Below are 19932 nucleotides of genomic sequence, written 5' to 3'. Positions count from 1 at the left end.
CGTGAACGTGTTGCTGACATAAGCGTGTCCCAAAAAAGTAAAATGAACTTGACTTTGAGAAGATCGAAAAGTGGGCCAGAGAATCGGCCTTTTGACCAATCAAGCCGAATGACAACTTATCCAGCGGTGTCTCAAGATCAACTTGCTCCTTGAAGCTATCCCGTGCATCGCGCAGAGAAACCACCGTCGAGCGCCATGACTGTCAATGATTCCACTGATGTCAAAGCGGCTGTGCCGTTGCCCAACAATGGTGATGCCTCGACTGCCCCATCTGTGGTCCAGACGCCCATCGCCCACCCCGTCGACACAGCCAAACCCGAGCCGCCTGCGAAGCTCACCCCAGACCAGCAAGCCAAGTATGAGACTGTCCTGAAGACGGTCTCTTCTTGGACCACAGTTCCAACTACCGCCGATAAGAATGCACAGAGTGAGCCAATTACCGACGACGAGCGCATGTGGTTGACCCGCGAATGCCTGCTCCGATACCTTCGTGCGACCAAGTGGAACGTCTTCGAGGCTGAATCTCGCCTTCAACGCACATTGACATGGCGTCGGGAATATGGAATGGAGAAGTTGACACCGGATTATATCTCAATTGAGAACGAAACAGGCAAGCAAGTGATCATGGGTTATGATATCCACGGTCGGCCCTGTCTATACCTTCTGCCTTCCAACCAGAACACCGAGAAGAGCGAGCGCCAGATTCAGCATCTCGTCTTCATGCTGGAACGCGTTATTGACCTTATGGGACCCGACCAAGAGACTCTGGCTCTTCTGGTCAACTTCAAAGAAACCAAGTCTGGCCAGAATGCAACAATTGGCCAGGCAAAGCAGACTCTCGATATCTTGCAAAACCACTATCCCGAGCGATTGGGTCGTGCCTTGGTGACCAATGGTGAGAGAAATACGCAATTTGATTCTGAAGCCCTTACTAACCTATATTCTTCGTAGTTCCCTTCCTCATTTGGGGTTTCTTCAAGTTGATCACCCCTTTCATCGACCCAAACACACGACAGAAGCTCAAGTTCAACGAAGACCTTCGCCAACACGTTCCTCCCAGCCACCTCATGAAGCCCGTGGGTGGCGATCTCGAATTCAAATATGACCACTCTATCTACTGGCCTGCCCTTAACGAGCTGGCCAGATACCGCCGTAAAGGCTACCACGAGCGATGGGTTCAAGGTGGCAAGCAAATCGGCGAGTTCGAGAACTACCTCAAAGGCGAGAATATCCCAAGTGTGGCCCAGGTGCCGAGCACTACAATTGAGGCCGAGACCGAGGCCGAAGCTTCAGTCTAACCCGAGGATCCTTTATTCAAATTACTGTTATTTCGGTCGTGCGCACATTTAGCATTCTGGCTTTCATATACTCCATGTGTTTGCACTTTTTCTTATTTTAATTCTTGACATGTCAATGTTTGCATGGTATTGGACAGCCCTTGCATTTTGTTGATAGACACAATATACCTCTCGGATTCTGCAATTAGTTTGCTAATAGAAGTACAAATATACTACGGCATTGATTGGCACCATGCACCTGTTTATTGTAAAAGAAAGGATCGAAGCTGGCCGAAGACCGCTATAAAAACCTCGAAAAATATGAATTCAGATCGCACCTGATTGGTAGGAAACATTTGCATTGCAGTTTACTTATTCACCAAATTTATTCCCATGCACATTAAATTCACAACAAAAGACCCGAAAAGATTAAGCGGTCCCAAACTCCTGATTGGTGTGGTGTGTAAAGTGGAAACAGGCCATCCGTCAAAGCTATCTCCCTCCAGTGGGAAATAGAGAAATGATTTCCTTTTGATAAAACCAAAGTCAAAATTCAAAACGGCGGTCCGCATCTGTCTCAAGGCAAGTCTTTGTGAGGAAGATTGGTCTCCTCATTGCTTGTAGCAGAAGCAGAACTTGCAGCCTGCGCGGACTGCTCAGTTGATTTTTCGCCTGCGGCCTTTTGCTCAGCCTGAGCCCTCATCCGATCAGTCTGAGCATCGAGCTGACGGGCAGACTCAGCCGCATATCGACAATGGCGTCTGATCGCAGGGCCGTACTTGTAGAATACCCAGGGGAATGGGAGACATGCAGCCGCGAGAAAGGCTGAAATCGAGGAGCCCCAATGGATACCCAAGCGATCGTACATCGGGGTCGTGAAGAGAGGGCTAAAGCATACGTTGTTAGTTCGGACATTAGATTATGGGGAGAAAGGCTTACAAGGCTGCGCCGAACAAAGCACGAATGACAGCATTTCCTGCCAACGCCGAGGCAGCATAGACAGTGTAGCCGTCGACGAGGTAGTTGACCACGCTAAGGAAGATAGAGACGTGAGAGAACCCAAAGAAAACCGTTCCGATCTGGCAGACAATCCAGTGGATTCTGGGAAAGTTGGTCCACGCAAACCAGAACAGGCCAATAGGTAGCGTCACAGCTCCGACCATAGCAGGGATCAGCCGTGCCTCGGGTGGAGGACGACCATAGCTAGTACTATCAGCGATCTTCTTGTATCGGCGATCGTCCAGAATAGAATAAGCACATCCGAGTATTTGGCCTATCATCATTCCTATGAAAGACAACCCAGAAGTGCTCTGTGGCCAATGGCGGGCTTCCTCAAACACGATTGGGAAGGCTGCAAATTCCATGTACATTGTACCGTAGACTAAGGGGTAAGAGATGAGCATGATCAATCGCAGTTACTTTCAAACGACTGTTCAACTTACTGATAGCCATGTAAATTGAAAGGAGCAACACGATTGGCTCCATAAACAACAGAATCCACGGGCGCACCATTGTCTTTGTAAAGACCTGGCTGGCTGTTTTAGACCCTTGTTCCACATCCAGTCGGCTCTTATACACAGCACCGGTCATCTTGCTGAGCTTTGCTGCTCTCTTTTGCAGGAGAACGGGAGAGTATGTCTCGGGAATTAGGAAAATTCCCACCAAGAACACCACTCCGTTAAAGATTGTAGTGAGTCCTTGAACCCACTTCCAACCCTTGGAAACCGCCAGGAAGTCGCAAGCAATAGGTCCAAGGCTAGGACCGAGGAACGGAGCTCCAATGAACGCAATGGTCGCAAGGCCTCGATCTCGTGCGGTATACATGTCGGACACTACTCCACCAGCATTGGAGATGGCAGATGATCCAAATGCGCCAGACAAAAATCGGAGTACTAAGAGAGTTGCGATGTTGGGACTTGCGATAGTCGCTCCAGCAAAGAGAGTGGTCATTCCATATGTGATAAAATATATCACCTGTCGACCATATAGCTCCGAAAGAGGCGCCCAAACTGCAGGGCCAATGGCAAAGGCTAGAACGAACAACGAGGTATCTGCAACCACCAGCTCGGAACTAGCCCCAAACCTTTCCTGAATCTGGGGATTGGCGGCGGAAAGTGCAGACGAAGCGAATGTTATAGAGAGGAAGGAGGCGGCTTGGAGAAGAGTGATGGACCATTTGAGCCATTCTTGCATTTGATGAGGGTCGCGTGGATCGTCGTGTAGCCACTCCACGAGATACGGGCTTTCAGTCGTCCCTTCTCCTTCCCATTGATGTTCGAGAACATCGTCGGTGATGGTACTCTGCGACACAACCAGTCTGTAGAGAGGGAGCCGAGGACGCTGAGATGTCTTTGAATCTTCTATCGCCATCTGTGATTGGGCCATTTCAATTAAGTCAATTGGTGCCGATAGAGCTATGAAGGGTGTCTTTCTGTATACTTACCGTAGCGAAGGCCCGCGTGGAGGACTCGATTGCTCAACACAGGGGATCTAGATAGATGCTTGAAGAGACACTGGTGAAAAAGGTGCTTCTCAATGTAACCAAAAAAATCTTACACTCTCGAATGTTAGGGGGGCGACTTATGGATGAGTGAAAAGAATAAATGAAAAGGCCGAGATAAGCGAGCCTGACGAATTGGGGGGAATCCGGTCTGTTTCGCATTATTAATCATTATCAATGCAGGATGCTGTGATTTGAAATCAAATTGCCAATGTTTTTTGGAATGCGACAGAGCTGTAATCGGGGGGTGTTCAAATGGCTGTTTTCTGGCCTTTGTGAAGCTGTAATTTTGTATAAATGACGATGCCCTGATTTTAAGGCTCTGCCAAGCTTTTTGAAAATGGAGATATGACGAATTCGGACCAATAATAGAAAGAGGCGTGCCCCACCGGATTCCGTTCCCGCTAGTACTCGCCCTATTTAGCTGGCTAGTCCAGACTTGGGAATTCCGGCGTTGCGCAAGGATACGAAAAGGGCCCGGAAATGACGCGGGTGGAATTAAGAGGCGGGTGCCCCCGACCAGATCTTGGCGGCAGGGATCATAATAGTGGATTTAATTGTTGACCAAATTACGCTTTTGCCCAGTTCATCGTTCATTGAACAGGGACTTTTGAGATTGTCAATCAACACCTGTGCATAGCTGACCTGTCGGTGACGGTGCGAGATAGTATTTTGACATTTCTTACACAAAAATGCAATGAGTCTTCTTGCTAGTGTGGTATTTCTTCGTAGTAGCGCATTAATAGGGCATGCTCTCATGGCGATCCCTTTCTAGATCTGCCACTAGAGTATGGTAGGTAGCATCGAAGTGTTTAGTAATGTCATCATATTCATCATCGGTACCTGTTGTCATCTGGTAGCACGGGCAAGTCTTGTTTAATAGTCAAGAAAGGTCTAACACTAGCGAGAAGATATTCTATAAATCTTGGGACCGTCTCATCGCTGAATAATTTCCCTGACAGACCCCTCAGTGACGAGAACTGATCGTTGTAAATCCTCCAGAACAAAGTGTACGGGCCACTTCTCGCCATGCTGGGATTGAAAAGATGAATCAGAGACTCGTTCAAGATAGCCCATCATGGACTCGAGGATAGATTTAATTTTGCTCAACGCCCGAGCAATTAGAACGTCTGTTAAGAATGCCTGTTCTTCTTGCGGAACCTCGAAGCTCCCAACTCGGATTGTGTCTTTCATCAAAGTGCTGGAACGGTGGTTGATGTTGTCAAAAATCATATCTCGGTTGTTGACTCCATTTATATGCGTGGTTGAGCCATTGCTGAAAGCTGCTGGGCCGTGCCCTGAAATTGCGTGCTGGCCCGAATTTGGATGAGGAATTGAATGCTGCGAGGATTGGTGATTTAGCATCAGGCACTGCAGACCTCGGATAATGTTACGCAAACCCATCGCAAACATCAATACGGCCACTGAGTCACGATCGCGTCGACAGCAGGAGCAATGCATCAGGCGTTCCCAGAGAACCCGGCTATCCTGAGTTGCTTGAAGAATGACAGGAACGGGTGCCGGGGAATATTTGCCCTCCATCTTTTTCAAAGTCGACAAAAACTTGGCCTGGTTTCCAATACATGCACAATGGTCCGTCAAACCCATGTCATCCGATACTGATTTCGATCGTGGAAAAGCACTAAAAATAGGATCTTGAGGCATAAGAGGTCGTTCGTTGAAGAAAGGCAGATCCGCTGCCTGCATCGCACGTCGAAAGTCATCTCCCTCTCCCTGAAGAAGAAAATTGATTGTTAGGATATATATAGATCGCAAGGTGTTTAATGAGAAGTAAAGCTACAAGTTGACCATTGAATAGACTCACCAAGGAAAACATGGAAGTGCTGAGACCTGGTGGTTTGAGTCCCATTCCTGCATCTAGACCTTGAAACAATTCTGGTGCCTGATCCCAGGAAGTCTCTGATATAGGTGCCGATGGGAATATGGTGTGGTCATCTATGTCGATAAATGCGCTTGGGTCCAGAAAGTCATGCTGCCCGTTCACATCATCTGAAGAGAGTAGCCCGTCTAATCCCAAAGCTACCTCGTGTTCTGTCGGGGAAGGCCTTGGTGATGAATCCGACTCCAGGGAGTTTGTTCTGCCTTTGTCTCTCTGCTTGCTGCGAGGGCTCTTCGATGTACTGCATTGCCGTTGTGACTTCTTATTCTTGGAGCCCTTCGGTCGGCCCAATCGATTGGGTTCGCTGTAGATGCAGGGCTGTTTGGATCTTGCACATCCAGTGCATGGATCTCCCCCAGAGCATTTCATCTTCAAGGCATGGCATATGTCACAGGCCGATCGAACTTTGCGCGAATTTGATCCCTCCATGCTTCGGTGTATGTTTCAGACTTCTCATGCAATATTGCTGGGAAAATGGAAATGGAAGCACTGGGATTAGAGACTAAAGTGAATAGATAATGTGAACTTTTTTGACAGAGTCGGATGTTATTGTGCACATGCTAGCAGATAATTATGCCTTGCGATACAAACCATCTACCCTTGTCGAGTGCTCCAAATTCCCTGCCACACAAACCGATTGTTATTTTGCTCGGCCTATCGTCGATTGCTATCCACACACTGTCTGTTTCCTGCGAGCTCGGCTAGTTAGTGGAGACGTCACGAAGCGAAGGGACGACTAATTGGATCTAGACGACATCCCACTGTTACCTAGGAAGTATGATGACACTTTAGGGCCAGATGTTGAGTATTGATCGACATTAGCCGTGTGTCGAGTTTCGTAGGTGGCAACGAACGCCACCTAATCCACGCCTCAATGACCCTTATTGCCGATTGCACAGCCCGAAAAGTGCTCTGAGCCGAGTTTGGCAGAGTTACAGGGAAAGAATTAGACTTATTCAAGGACTCCATGTCCTCCTAGTGCAGCCCTAGCGGTATCGATATCGCAATGTTTTTACTTCTCATTGCTCCTACCTACACGATCCTGGCAAGTCTGTCGTAATCTGATGGGTGGATCTGAGAAACCTCTTCTCACCATCTCACAGCTTTTCAAGTTTATTGTTCATCTCTGCAATGCATGAAACACTCTCATGGGGCTAGAGCAGCTCATATGCAGTAAGACGGGTTCTCCGACCACGCATGAGGAGTGATTGACGTGCAGCACGCCATTGGGGAATCGTCAAGCGGTTTGGGGGTCGTTGAGTAAGCATGAGATGGCGCTGGTGGGCTTGGCAATCATCTGAAGATTCCAGTCTGATTGTATCTTCTTCTGATGCCGCTAACACCCTGAATAGAATTAGAATATGAGAATTGTCGTCGCAGTACCTCTGATCTCGCTATAAGGCATACTCTCGCAATGACCAACAACCCTGATTGTCTATGTCCAGATATGACTACTGTATAAGTGGCCTGAACGAGCCAAGACTTCGAATTATAGACTAGCGAAGGGTAGTATCAGCTTGCAGAGCCATTTAACCTGCTAGTCAATCCTTTTCCTGGATCGACCCCAATCTCAGCTGTCTCACCCGCTACAGTCGTCGGGGGCGGCCATCGAAACCTATTAGGTAAAGATCATAGCTTGGCAGTCGCTTTAAGCTCTCAAGGTTTCCAAATTCTCGCTTATCAGGTCGTTTGTTCTTATTCTTCAACCAAAAAGGTGGAGAATTTTGATAAGACGGTTCAAATCTAGGTCCATCTATTGGACGCCACTACTCGTATCTTCGACACATACATGTCGATCTTAGGCATAACTGACCTGGGTAGTATCAAGATATGAAGACGATGTCACTACTGCAACGGCGGAGATGAGCAAAGGTACTGGTTTATCTTGGCTAAAGGCTGCAGAAATGGCGTAATCCAAACACAACTTGTACATAGTACTTTACTTACAGTAAGGGCCCCGCATTCCGGGCCAGCACCGGGACATCGGAAGTTTGGAACTCTCCGTGCTTAAGTGGTTCTAGCCTCGGAAGATTTTCTGTTTCGATATAGCGGTTCTTCAAACTATGGGCTGATGTTTCCCATTGGCAGAGCTGGCCCAAAGATCTGCTGCTCCTAGCCCCTATGTATACTGCTGTCACATCGCTTTTCGGCCCGTCCCGACCTTACCTGAACTAGCCGGGACGAAATCGTACCCTTGGTTCCATCGGCCAGGGGAAAGCGAATCGAGCTATATTATTACGAGCTAGCAGCTTTTTCACTTACTGAAATAGCATGTCAAAGGTACCCAACTTGAACTAGATGCAATGTTTGAGAGTGCAAAGATAAGTGATTCGAGACTGTGTGAGAGAAAGTAAAACAATTTTATTTCCATCTCCATCTCCGATAGAATCGTGCATAACAGAGAACACCATAACCAGCGCAAATATTCGACTATGTAAGAGCCGAGAAGATTTCTTTTCACAAGACTACAGGTGGGGTCTTCCAGCTGGATTACCAACTCGTTTAGGAAATTTCTGCCAAGCCTCCGCGAACCCAGCGCCACGAATGAAATCAAAATGTTTTGTTCCATCCATGGGCTGCGAGCTACCGGAGTCAATAGCCGCAATTCCTGCGGTTAAGAAAACAGACTGTTTGACCCGAAACTCGGGCAGATGATCATATGGCTTCGAGGTGTCCTGGGCGTGGGCCATGCACCGAATAAGCTTGCACATGTGGCCGTCGTCCTCGTGGTAGCACGCCCGATCAAATACCTCATCCCAACCCTGATTGGGTAATCGAGATGGATGCGATGACAACCAGTCAAGACGGATCTCCGGACACCCTTGTCCAGCATACGACAGCAAGTACACTCGGCCAGTGTATTCTAGGAGCCGAGCCTTTTGCTCGGGAGTGAGCGAGGGTTCTGCAAGGAACATTGTGTGACCAATACTTGATGTTACACTGTGCAAGAGAAAAAAGTCAAATGCGCAAACGTACGGCGGGCGCTGAGCTCCGGCCGTCAGATATACTGCGAGTAGAAGACGATACCGTGATTAGCCATTTTGCCGTCACTCACCTGCCTAGGGCTAGAGACTCAAACTCACCCGCAGTGTTTTGAAGTTCAGCAGTTGCTCTCCCTAAGTCATTTGGGTCGACGCGATATCGCGCAGCAACCCGAATTAAATCTGGACCTGCGTTCTTCAGCACACCATCGCGAGCGGGCTCAAGATCGAGGCACATTTCTCCAGTAATCTTTCTCTTTTGCATATGGTAGTATGGGCTCGAACAATTGCGAATCTTATCGTTCGCCCGAGCGAGATCCACACAAGCACTTAATGGGAGCGGGGGCTCAACTTGTCTTTTGGAAAGCTTTTCCGCTTCCGTGAGGTAGTCCGTATACCACCAATCGTGATGGACGCATGCCTGAGCAAAACCCTCTGCAAGCAATCTAGCCTGTTTGAACTCTAGGGCCATGCCGATATGGATGATACCGTGTACGTAGCCTTTCAATTATCGAAGTATAAATTCATCAGCATAGGAGATTATGACGATCATGTGGGACGTCACTTACCCATATAAATGCGGCATAGGATATCATCAGCCATAGCACTGCCATCAACAAGGTATCTTTGCAATACGGCTTGGTACCCAATGCGATCGATCTCTTTCTCAAAGAAAAGACAGAAATTCAGAAAGTTTTCTTCCCTGCCAAGACACCTCTTGAAGACTGACGGTTCAGTCATATCCTCAACGAGTGTGTTTTGAACTTCCATCGCGCCTCTCTGATATAGACTGTTACGATCATGTTGTGATCGAATGGTCTCTGGGCTGGCACCAAGAGCCCAAATAGTGATATCATGGTGTGCGATATGGTTATGAAAGTAAACCTGAAATGATACGACCTGTCAGTTCTGATAATCGTCACATAATGGTATAGATCTACCTACACCTTTATGGTCTTCGGTTGTAGTGAATATGTGGTGGTTGGCGTGATTCTCCTCCAGAACACGCTCAAGCATGCGGGAAGACTCCTCTGTTACATTTTTTGCGTGCTTTAATCCAGCATTTGCGCTTGGACTGAAGTGGAAACGCGAAGTAGGTTCTAGCTCAAGAGCCATTGAATATGTAGCAATTGGAAGGATTTGGAGCGTAAAAAAGTAGTAAGCAAATGAACATGAAACAATCCCCATCAAACGTGAGCGGAGAGGATATAAAAAGAACAGAATACGAATATAAGGTAGGGATGAGGGTAGATTACGTTTTGGAATCGAATAAACGCAAGTGTTTTGAGGGCTCTATTGCCGTTGAACACCATCGCGCACAGAATTTTATTTTCTTCGGTGACTATGGGGAGTTATCCTTGAGGGATTGATCGGCAAGGGATGAGTGCTTTTTTTTAAAGGTCTCGAAGAATTAGTTATCAATCATATAGAATCGTACGACTTTGATCACTAATAATTGCAACTTCTACGATTATGGAGTCGGCGCGGAAGAAAACCGCACGCGACACATAGCTTTGTGTATCTGCACTCCACTACTCATAAATCAACTGCCAGATATGTTAGCAATTTTCCAAGGCCCCAATTACTAGGAGAGAAATGTAAGATAGGTGAATGATAGTTAGTCTACTGTGTTGACATATTCCCCGGCGAATATTTATGTCTTCTCTAATAAAGTCGCCGATAGTGGAGACTTCCAAGATCGACATTTGCCCGGTCGTTATTGATTAGTGGCAGGATTGATAGATGTGATCTAAGTGAATAAATGTATGTATATGAGACTGGAGATTGAAACTATCAATCGATATCTATATTGCTTCCACGGAACTTTGATTTGAAATATTTTTTTATTCTTCCCAATGCCCCTCAAAAGTCGTATTCGATTTCCCGACCCAGAGTTGAACACCTTCACCACCTCGAAAATGGCTTCCAAATATCACAAGCTCGTTGGAAAACATGTCTTGATTATCGGAGGCACATCTGGAATGGGTTATGCTGTTGCCGAAGCAAGCCTTGCATCTGGAGCTCATGTCACCATTTCTTCCTCGAATCAGGGTCGTGTGGATGAGAAAATCAAGAAACTCAAGGAAGATTATCCTGCCAGCAAAGTTCAGGGCTTCGTCTGTGATCTTTCACGCAGCAGTCTCAAGCAAGACATTGAAGAGCTCTTTGCAAAGGTCGGAAAGCTCGATCACATTGTTTTCACTGCAACGGAGCCGCCAAAGATGCTCACATACGACGAGATCTCACTAGAATACTGGCGCGATGCGGGGCAAATGCGTCTTTTTGCGCCTTTTTTTGTGGCCCAAGTCGGCGCAAAATATTTGAACCCTGGGCCCGAGTCTTCAATCGTTTTGACCACCGGAACCTCCTCTGAAAAGCCAATTGCGGGATGGCCAGTGGTCGCCTCTTATGCGGCTAGCCTTAAAGGGCTGACCCGGAATTTGGCTTTGGATTTGAAGCCAATTCGCGTCAACATTGTCAGTCCTGGGTTTGTTGAGACGGAATTATGGGATCATCAAGAAGCGGACGCTAGGAAGGGTCTCTTTGATTGGATCAAGACAGCCACAGCTCTGCAGAAAATCGGGTCTCCGGAAGAGGTCGCAGAAGCCTTTTTATGGCTCATGAAGGACACCAATGTTACTGGCAGCGTCGCAGAGACCAATTCTGGCATGAAGTTGGTGTAAAAGTCAACTGATGGGACATATATTCATATATTCTCTAGAGTAGCTTCTAGTCATCTGCTAGTTAAAATTCGAAGTCCAAATTCCCAAGGTTGCATTCCATTCCTCCGTGATCCAATCATCAAACCTGGCGATGCTTACCGGCGGTTGCGAGGGCGTTCTTAAATATATCTGCACGTCGATCTTCTTCCGCTTACTCTTATAGACATCCCCGTTCTAGCGTACATTTTTGGAAGAGAGAAAGATAAATCCAAGAAAAGGGCGAATAATTATCAGATAGCTACAGTTTATCCAATGCTACATCAGTCTTGTTGAGACTCAGACGTAATGATGTACCTGCCCTTGACTCTCGTTCTTTATGCTAAGTACTCTTTTTGAATGCTATATTTTGATCGTTGTATCTTAGCTTCAAAGCCTATCTGATAATTCTTTTTTTTATCATAGACGGAATTTTTCGATATGAACCTATTTCTCGGATTGCCACGAGGCCTGAACTTTATCATAGTCACGGGGCCGCATACGACATATAGTATAGCACCGATAGGGCTTACAAAAGCCACCATTGACTGCAACCCCACGAAATGGTAACTATGGAATCGTTGAGTCAAAATCAAGTTAATCATCAAATTTCGAATAAATCTCCTGGACGACCGGCGCCAGAAACAATAGTTAGGATATACATCAGATTTTCCGGCGAATTTCTGTTATAAGTCTTGAAAAGGCGCTACACTACAACCGCGAAAAGTCTTCAAATTCGTCTTGCCAGTCGCGAGATTAACAAATGGAATCAGTTACTGTTGCCCAAGCCACTGAAATACAGTTACAAAAATCTTGAAACCAAAGGAGGTCAAAGGGGTCTGCTTAGGAGGTTTCCTTGGTCTCTACATTCAGACTTTTAAACCGTCACCATAGTGAATTCAAGGTATGCAAGTTGTGGCTGATTACTTCAACAGTAAAGGACTTAGCGCCGGCGAGTAAAAATAAACCAGTACTCGACAAGGAAGTCCCCCGTATTTAATCAGAATGAATGTGAACAAATTCCCCGGTTAGTCAAGTCCTGGGCGGAAGAACGGATAATGGCATTAGGCGACAATGCAGTGGAGCCACAGGTAAGCACCTGTCTCAGCCACCTGCAGTCAAGGTTAATGATCAGTGGTGTACTATAACATCAAATTCATGGTCATAGATGGTATCTAATTAGAACTACAGTGAGTCAACTTCGGAGTAGACTTTCAACAGTTTACGCCTCTCCAAGATGGATTCTAGCGGGAATATTATCTTCTTTGGGGACACCACCCTACCAATCATATCCTCTTTGTCACAATTACTTGAAGCCCAGGCAAGGGATTCTTTACTTGGACGTTTCCTTTCGTTGTCCGAAGAAGTACTACGGGAAAGTATCGGTCACTTCCCGCAGGATGTGCAACAAGATGCTCTGCGATTCACTCGGCTGTCCGATATTGTGGATGCCGAAGATAGCGGGTCTCCAGCTCTTCGTGTCTTGTCACCAGCACTTTTGGTGATTGTACAATTGGGTCATTTTGTAGGGTGAGTGATTTCAGTCTGAATTCAACTGTTCTCCGCATAATCTAATAAGGGCCCAGATGGTATGAGAATCATCCAGAATGCGAATTCCCTTCTGTCAACAATAGTGTTTCCATCGGACTCTGCGTAGGCCAGCTATCCGCGGTTGCAGTCAGTTTAGCGAGAAACCTCCATGGACTTATCCCTATAGCTGTTGATACAGTCCGACTTGCGGTACGATTGGGGTCGTTGGTTTTCACTGTGGGTGGAGACTTGGAAGCTCAGGGAGGCAAAGATTCGTGGGCACTCTTGATTGAGAAAGATGTTTTGCCTATGGATGGACTGTTCTCAATACTCGGGAAATGGGTAAATTTACCGATATATTGAACAAGAACTCTTATTGACATGCCATACAGGCAGAATCTAATCGGAAGCGACCCTATATCACAGCAGACTTCGATAGCACTGTCACTGTTCAAGGACCTCCCACAACACTAGTTTCTGCCAAGAAGCTAATCTCTGAGTTTCTGAATTCAACACAGTCAAATCGTGAGGGTCGCCATATTCCCATATTTGCACCCTATCATGCCTCTCATCTTTACAGCGAGCGCGATTTTGCCAAACTGGTCGAGGGAATAGCTAGCTTTGACGAAACCCCGGGACTCAACAAGGAGTTGAAGCTTAGCTCTGCACTGTTGTCTCCATATTCGGGCTGTCCAGTCGGCGGCAAAAGCCCACCAGATATCTTGCATGATGTTTTGCAGGACCTGTTGGCTCGACCTATCAAATGGTCTGATCTCATGAAAGGGACGGCTTCGTACCTGACTTCATTGAATGTCACAAAATATGACATTCATTGCTTTGGTCCAGTCCATTCTCACAAATTGTTTGCCTCGACCATGCAAAACTTACTTCAGTCAAAGGTTGAACTCTGCGACACAACGACTCAAAGTTACGGAGAATCATCAAGGAGGGCTTCGAATATTCCAATCGCAGTTATTGGGATGTCGGGTCGCTTCCCGGACGCCAATAGCGTGGACGAGCTTTGGAGAATCCTTGCTGATGGCGTTGATTGTCACAAAGTGGTAATTTTCATCCCCTGCAACTTGCTGAACAACAGAATCGGAGCTAATGGTTAATAGATACCAAGTGATCGGTTCAGTCCATCAACGTATGTCTCAAAGGACGGAAAAGACAAGAATAAAAGTGCAACAGAGTACGGAAACTTCATGAAAGACGCGGGGAACTTTGACGCACGATTTTTCAACATGTCTCCTCGAGAGGCTATGCAGACAGACCCTCAGCAGAGACTTGCCTTGGTCACAGCGTACGAAGCATTGGAGGCTGCTGGCTATGTACCAGGTCAAACACCAACAACGCAGATGGAAAGGATCGGAAGTTTCTATGGACAGACAACCGACGACTACAAAGACGTGAATGTAGTGCAGGAAATTGACACCTACTATGTCTCTGGGGTAATTCGTGCATTCGGACCTGTAAGTAATCCCAGCCCACAATTTACTCACAAGAGTGTTCACTATGCTAATCCCTAATCTTCAAAACAGGGACGAGTCTCTCGTGCAAACCAGCTAGGTAAATATGAGCAATGGCCCGATGACGCGTATCAAGCTAATTTGAATGTGATCATTCCTAGGTGGACCTAGTGTGAGTGTTGACACCGCTTGCGCATCTAGTGCCACGGCCCTCAATCTTGCCTGCACATCAATCTGGAGTAATGAGTGTGACATGGCCGTTGTTGGGGGAATGATGCTTCTCAACAGCCCGGACATGTATGCAGGTCTCTCGCGTGGACATTTCGTCTCTAGTGATGGGCCTTGCAAAACCTTCGACGACGAGGCAGACGGCTACTGTCGTGGAGAGACAGTTGCTACCATAGTCCTGAAACGTCTTGATGCTGCCAAGGCAGACAATGACAATGTTCTCGGGGTGATACTAGCAGCGGGCACAAACTACTCGGCCTACGCAGCGTCTATCACACAGCCCCACGCTGGGGCCCAAGAATCTCTTTTCCGCAAGGTGCTTCGGGAGGCTGCAGTTAAGCCTACAGATATTGACTATGTGGAGTTGCATGGAACGGGAACTCAACTTGGCGACTCAACCGAAATGGCATCAGTGCTGAATGTCCTCGCTCCAAACCACTCACGTCGACCGCCTGAGAGGCCGTTGTATGTCGGGTCAATTAAACCAAACATTGGGCACGGAGAATCCGCCTCTGGCATCTCGGCCTTGATCAAAGCACTTTTGCTGTTTAAGACATCGCAAATTCCACCCCATATTGGAATCAGGAGTGGTCGACTGAACCGAAACTTTCCGTCTTTGGAGGAACGGAACGTGAAGATTGCGAAGACGCTCACTGACTTCCCATCTAACCCTGCCCGAAAGCGTAGGATTTTGATCAATAACTTCGGTGCTGCCGGAGGAAATTCTAGCTTTGTTCTCGAAGAAGGCGAGTCTTCTCACCATCGAGATCTTGAGCTCGCGACTCCTGTGCACGACCATGTCATCAGTGTGACTGCCAAATCAATCACATCACTTCACAGAAATTTAGAAAATTTGGTTGCTTTTCTTGGGGAATATCCCAGTACGGACATGAGAGATCTCGCCTACTCCACTACTGCACGCAAAGTGCAGCACCCACTGCGTGTCTCAGTTATCGCATCAACCTCCTCTGAAGCCAAGCGTCAATTATCAGCGAGAATCAACAAGAAAGATATTGGATCATCGGTTGGACTGTCCAAACTGATCGTTGTTTTCACTGGACAGGGGTCTCTCTATACGGGCGTGGCGAAACAGCTATTCGAAGCCAATCCAGTATTCAGATCTCACTTGTCTAGACTGGAGCGGATTGCCACAGACCATGGGTTTCCTTCATTCGTTGATGCCGTCATCGAAAGTGGTGATGACATCCATAAGCTACAGCCAGTACAGTCACAGTTGGGACAAGTCGCCTTGCAGATGGCACTTTTCACTCTGTGGTCTTCGTGGAATATCAAGCCCTCGGCTGTCATAGGCCATAGCCTGGGGGAGTACGCCGCCTTCTATGCAGCTGGAGTCTTGTCAGCGAGTGACACGTTGTATTTGGTTGGTCGGCGCGCAACTTTGCTACAAAGCCTGTGTGAATCTTCGACGCATGGTATGCTGGCTGTAAATCGAGGTCTGGACCACATCCGAGGTATTCTTGCCGATAATTTCAATCATTTGGAGGTCTCCTGCCACAATGGGCCGACAGATGTGGTGATCAGCGGTCCGATCGCAACTGTTCATGAAGCGGAACGAGCCTTGAAAGCCCATGATATACGATGCACCCTTCTTAACGTCCCTTTTGCTTTCCATTCTTCCCAGGTTGAGCCAATACTAGCCCCCTTCGAGAATGAAACAAGCAGTGTCTCTTTCCATGCACCTCAGATTCCAATTCTGTCTACCTTGATGGGAAGCAAGTTGACCAATCTCGATGACCTCGGACCGTCCTACCTAGCGCGCCATGCGCGAGAGCCAGTCCAATTTGTGCAAGCAGTCAAATCGGGGCTTTCAGAGAACTTAATTGCTTCGGACTCCGTTTTCCTTGAGATTGGCCCCCACCCTATCTGTCTCAGCATGATCGCTTCCTCTCTACAGTCTACATCACGACTCCTCCCAACGCTTCACAGGAAGGAACCTCCACTGTCGACTATTTGCAGGACCCTGGCGACCTTGAGTGAAGGTGGGCTTTCCATCCACTGGAGAAACTATCACAATAGCTTTGAGGGCGCCCCAAAGCTTCTTAGCCTTCCAACATACGCATTTGATGAGAAAAAGTATTGGATCGAGTATCGCAACGACTGGCTTCTGCAACGGCACGGCAACAGCGGTCCCCTGCAGGCAACTCAAAGTACGCCGAAGATGACAACAACTGTCCAAAAAGTTGTGTCTTCAACCACAGACGGTCCATTTGTGTCTGCTGTGTTTGAGTCAGATTTCACCGATCCAGCACTACACCGGTTAGTTGCAGGCCATGTTCTCAATGGGATTGCGTTATGTCCATCGGTAAGTCACTAATCCTTGTCCTGTCCTTCGGTGTTTCGAACATATCCAAGGACGCTGGTTTATTTGAAGTGAATCTGAATCCTTACTGAGTGCTCGTTCTGGAACAGGGTGTTTTTGTGGATATTGCCCTCACTGTGGCGGACTATCTTCGAAGAAACTTCACATTCGACGGCCCAGTCTCTGGTATAAAGGTCATTAACTTGCATATGACAAAGCCCATCACAATGCCTGTGGAGATACCAGAAACCCCTCGAATGTTTCGAATCACCTCACGCGCGAACACTCAAAAAAGAATTATCACTCTGCAAGTGGGGACAAAGAGCGAACGAGATCAAGACATTGAGGCTCATGCTTCCTGTGAAATGGAGCTTGGAGATAGCGCTTCATGGGTGAAAAAGTGGAACAAAACTTCATACCTGCTATTGGAGAGGATTTCCCACCTCGAAGACGGCGTTCTCAGGGGGAATTCGAGTCGCATCTCCCATGACATGATTTACAACCTCTTTTCCACCGTGGTACATTATGATCGGCGGTATCAAGGGATGAAAGAAGTCATCATCGACGCAGATAAGCTGGAAGCTGTTGTTTCACTTTCTCTGAACCAAGATCAGGATGTGGGAACTTTCTTCTGCTCTCCCCTGTGGCTTGACAACCTCGCTCAGATTGCCGGCTTCGTCATGAATGCCATTGGGAAGGTCAACCCCAGGGAATACACCTACATCTCCCATGGCATTGGCTCATATGAGATTGGCGAAGATCTTCGCTCGGATCTCTCATATAAGGCTCATGTGAGAATGCTGCCTGAGACGGGCACGGTCTTCGCGGGTAATGTCTCGATCTTCCAAGGGCAACGCATGATTGCCCACTGTGGGGAAGTCAAATTTCAAAGAGTGCCCCGCGCCATGTTAGAGAAGATTCTTTCATCTCCGGCCGACAACCAGTCGCCTTCGTCTCGACCTTCAAAAATTCCCTTCAAAGCTCTCCGACCGCAAAGCAAACGCAATACTCCGCCTCCGAGCGAGATAAATACACGATCCATCATCGATGATGTCAAGGAACTGCTTGCAAGGCAAATTGGTGTTCCTCCTGAAGAGTTGACAGAAAAAAGCAGCTTTCAGGAGCTAGGTGTCGACTCCCTGCTATCCATGACGATCTTGTCTCAGATTCAGGAGGTCTTTCAAATCCATTTGCCAGCATCTACGTTCACTGATGTGTCCACCTTTGGTGACTTGAGAGGCTACATACTCAAATATCTGCCAGATCAATCACCTGGCCCTCCCACACCTGGCTCGGAGAGTGGCGACTCTATGATTTCTTCCGCATCGACTAGGTCTCAAGATTTCCCAAACACCCCACCCGATACACGTCTCTCAGAAGTTTACTCCATCATTGCGAGCGAGATGGGTGTAGACGTGGAAGAAATTCTAGCCGCAGACGACCTATCTTCACTTGGCCTAGATTCTATGATGGCAATCTCCATCGTGGGGGCACTGAGCGATAGGATTGGAATTGAGGTTCCTTCAGGGTTTTTTGATGCCTCTTCGGCCAAGGAGCTTCACAGCTCCCTAAATCAACTCTTTGGAGCTCCAAAGCTGGAATCGCCGAGGGATACTCAAGGTCCGCAGCATAAGAAGGGCCCGTCTCGGTCACTTCCGGATTCTATAACTCTTCAAGGTGAAAGTCACTCAACTAGTAAGACGCTTTTTCTCTTCCCTGACGGGAGTGGTCTTGCCACAGCATACGCTAAGCTCCCTCGAATTTCAAGGAATCTTCGAGTCTGTGGATTAAATAGTCCCTTGCTACGGAAAAACAGCTCCGAGCCCACAGACATTCCAGCTACTGCCTCCAGAATGCTTGAAGTTGTCCGGCGGATTCAACCTCACGGTCCTTATATCTTGGGTGGCTGGTCAGCGGGTGGCATGTACGCATTTGAAGCGGCTCGTCAAATCCTCGAGGCTGGAGAGCAAGTAGCTTCACTGATACTTATTGACTCACCTTGCCGCTTACTATACGGAGCAATGCCTCGTTCGCTGCTGGAACTGTTGTCGGAGAATTTGGCCTTGGGAAGTGAGATTAAACAGCACTTCCTGCAAACTATTGTGGCTGTCGATGGATATACCCCACTTCCATTGAAGAAGGACCCTTTTATGCGAGTGTCAATAATCTGGGCAAAAGATGGTCTTGAAAACACGATGGCATCTGTACTAGAGGCCACAGGCTTGAACTATGATGAGGCCATTGTGGAGTGGCTTCTACGACGGGATGGCCCCTTGGATGCAATGGGTTGGGATAAGCTTTTACCTCACTTTGATCTGGATATCAGGGCAACAGAAGGCAATCACTTTACCATGATCCAAGGTCCAAATGTGAGTAATACAGTTCCTGACCGATAGACCGATATGTGACGAATCGCTAACCTTGATTGTCCGGAAGGCAAACGGTCTCAGTTACGCGATATCATGTGCCTTACAGATGTCTTGAATGTATCCATCGCGGAATATAACACACTATTGGACTATAGAGTTTGGGTAGGCTACGTTTATTTATTTACCAGTACCAATGCATCATTTGTCTTTAGATGACTTCCACCTCCACGAACCGTGAAAGTTTGACATTCCCGAGAGACGTGGTTCAAATTTTGGTTATTTTTTATGTGCTTTGGTGAATCATTTCTTGTTGGGCTTGAAACACTGGGTCTACATCCGTTCCCAGCCCAGACGTATAGAATCGGGGGCCTAGGTCCGGCCACTTCCGTTTTGATGACAACGGAAAATTGCGAAAGGAGCATTCCGCAATCCTTCAATAAACGAGAGAGATAGCGAAACCATCTCATAACTTCAGAGTACATCTGCAGTGATTGGCTCCCGGATATCGGCACGGCTGGCCCACGTAATCAACGCATAGGTGTGATTTAAGTGTCAAATTTCGTGATCGAAATTGAGGGAGTAGATTTTTGGTCTTATCTGACAGCAGCGATTTCGAGAGAGATTCAGGAACCAAGCCTTGCCTTAATTTCAGCCGATAG

General features: G+C 47.4%; 6 protein-coding genes across 6 annotated transcripts; 3 read left to right on the top strand and 3 right to left on the bottom strand.

Moving 5' to 3' along the window:
• Positions 1-113: 113 nt before the first annotated feature.
• N7473_012169 (CRAL/TRIO domain protein) lies at positions 114-1533 on the top strand. The gene is made up of 2 exons (XM_057158108.1): positions 114-895; positions 952-1533. Exons 1-2 carry the CDS (start codon positions 196-198, stop codon positions 1296-1298), a joined length of 1047 nt encoding a protein of 348 aa, XP_057003958.1. The 5' UTR covers positions 114-195; the 3' UTR covers positions 1299-1533.
• A 4-nt stretch (positions 1534-1537) lies between these two features.
• On the bottom strand, positions 1538-4008 carry N7473_012168 (MFS transporter). The gene is made up of 4 exons (XM_057158107.1): positions 3721-4008; positions 2720-3647; positions 2217-2658; positions 1538-2164 (listed from the first exon to the last, which is right to left on the bottom strand). Exons 2-4 carry the CDS (start codon positions 3645-3647, stop codon positions 1855-1857), a joined length of 1680 nt encoding a protein of 559 aa, XP_057003957.1. The 5' UTR covers positions 3721-4008; the 3' UTR covers positions 1538-1854.
• Positions 4009-4713: 705 nt separating this feature from the next.
• On the bottom strand, positions 4714-5647 carry N7473_012167 (uncharacterized protein; the record flags this gene model as incomplete). The annotated part of the gene is made up of 2 exons (XM_057158106.1): positions 4714-5511; positions 5603-5647. The coding sequence occupies 2 exons, from the start codon at positions 5645-5647 to the stop codon at positions 4714-4716; spliced, it is 843 nt and encodes a 280-aa protein (XP_057003956.1).
• A 2495-nt stretch (positions 5648-8142) lies between these two features.
• On the bottom strand, positions 8143-9675 carry N7473_012166 (questin oxidase family protein; the record flags this gene model as incomplete). The annotated part of the gene is made up of 4 exons (XM_057158105.1): positions 8143-8684; positions 8761-9159; positions 9228-9543; positions 9604-9675. The coding sequence occupies 4 exons, from the start codon at positions 9673-9675 to the stop codon at positions 8143-8145; spliced, it is 1329 nt and encodes a 442-aa protein (XP_057003955.1).
• Positions 9676-10514: 839 nt separating this feature from the next.
• Positions 10515-11342, top strand: N7473_012165 (uncharacterized protein; the record flags this gene model as incomplete). Its single annotated transcript, XM_057158104.1, has 1 exon — positions 10515-11342. The coding sequence occupies one exon, from the start codon at positions 10515-10517 to the stop codon at positions 11340-11342; it is 828 nt and encodes a 275-aa protein (XP_057003954.1).
• A 1252-nt stretch (positions 11343-12594) lies between these two features.
• Positions 12595-19388, top strand: N7473_012164 (type I polyketide synthase; the record flags this gene model as incomplete). Its single annotated transcript, XM_057158103.1, has 8 exons — positions 12595-12887; positions 12944-13229; positions 13280-13948; positions 14006-14359; positions 14429-14456; positions 14518-16907; positions 17015-19273; positions 19341-19388. The coding sequence occupies 8 exons, from the start codon at positions 12595-12597 to the stop codon at positions 19386-19388; spliced, it is 6327 nt and encodes a 2108-aa protein (XP_057003953.1).
• Positions 19389-19932: the final 544 nt, after the last annotated feature.

This window comes from Penicillium subrubescens (genome assembly GCF_028828155.1).
Source record: "Penicillium subrubescens strain IBT 31985 chromosome Unknown utg000010l_segment0_segment0, whole genome shotgun sequence".
Classification (NCBI taxonomy): Eukaryota; Fungi; Ascomycota; class Eurotiomycetes; order Eurotiales; family Aspergillaceae; genus Penicillium; species Penicillium subrubescens.
The sequence above is the reverse complement of the archived record's forward strand: the minus strand, read 5'-3'. Positions and strand labels throughout refer to the sequence as shown.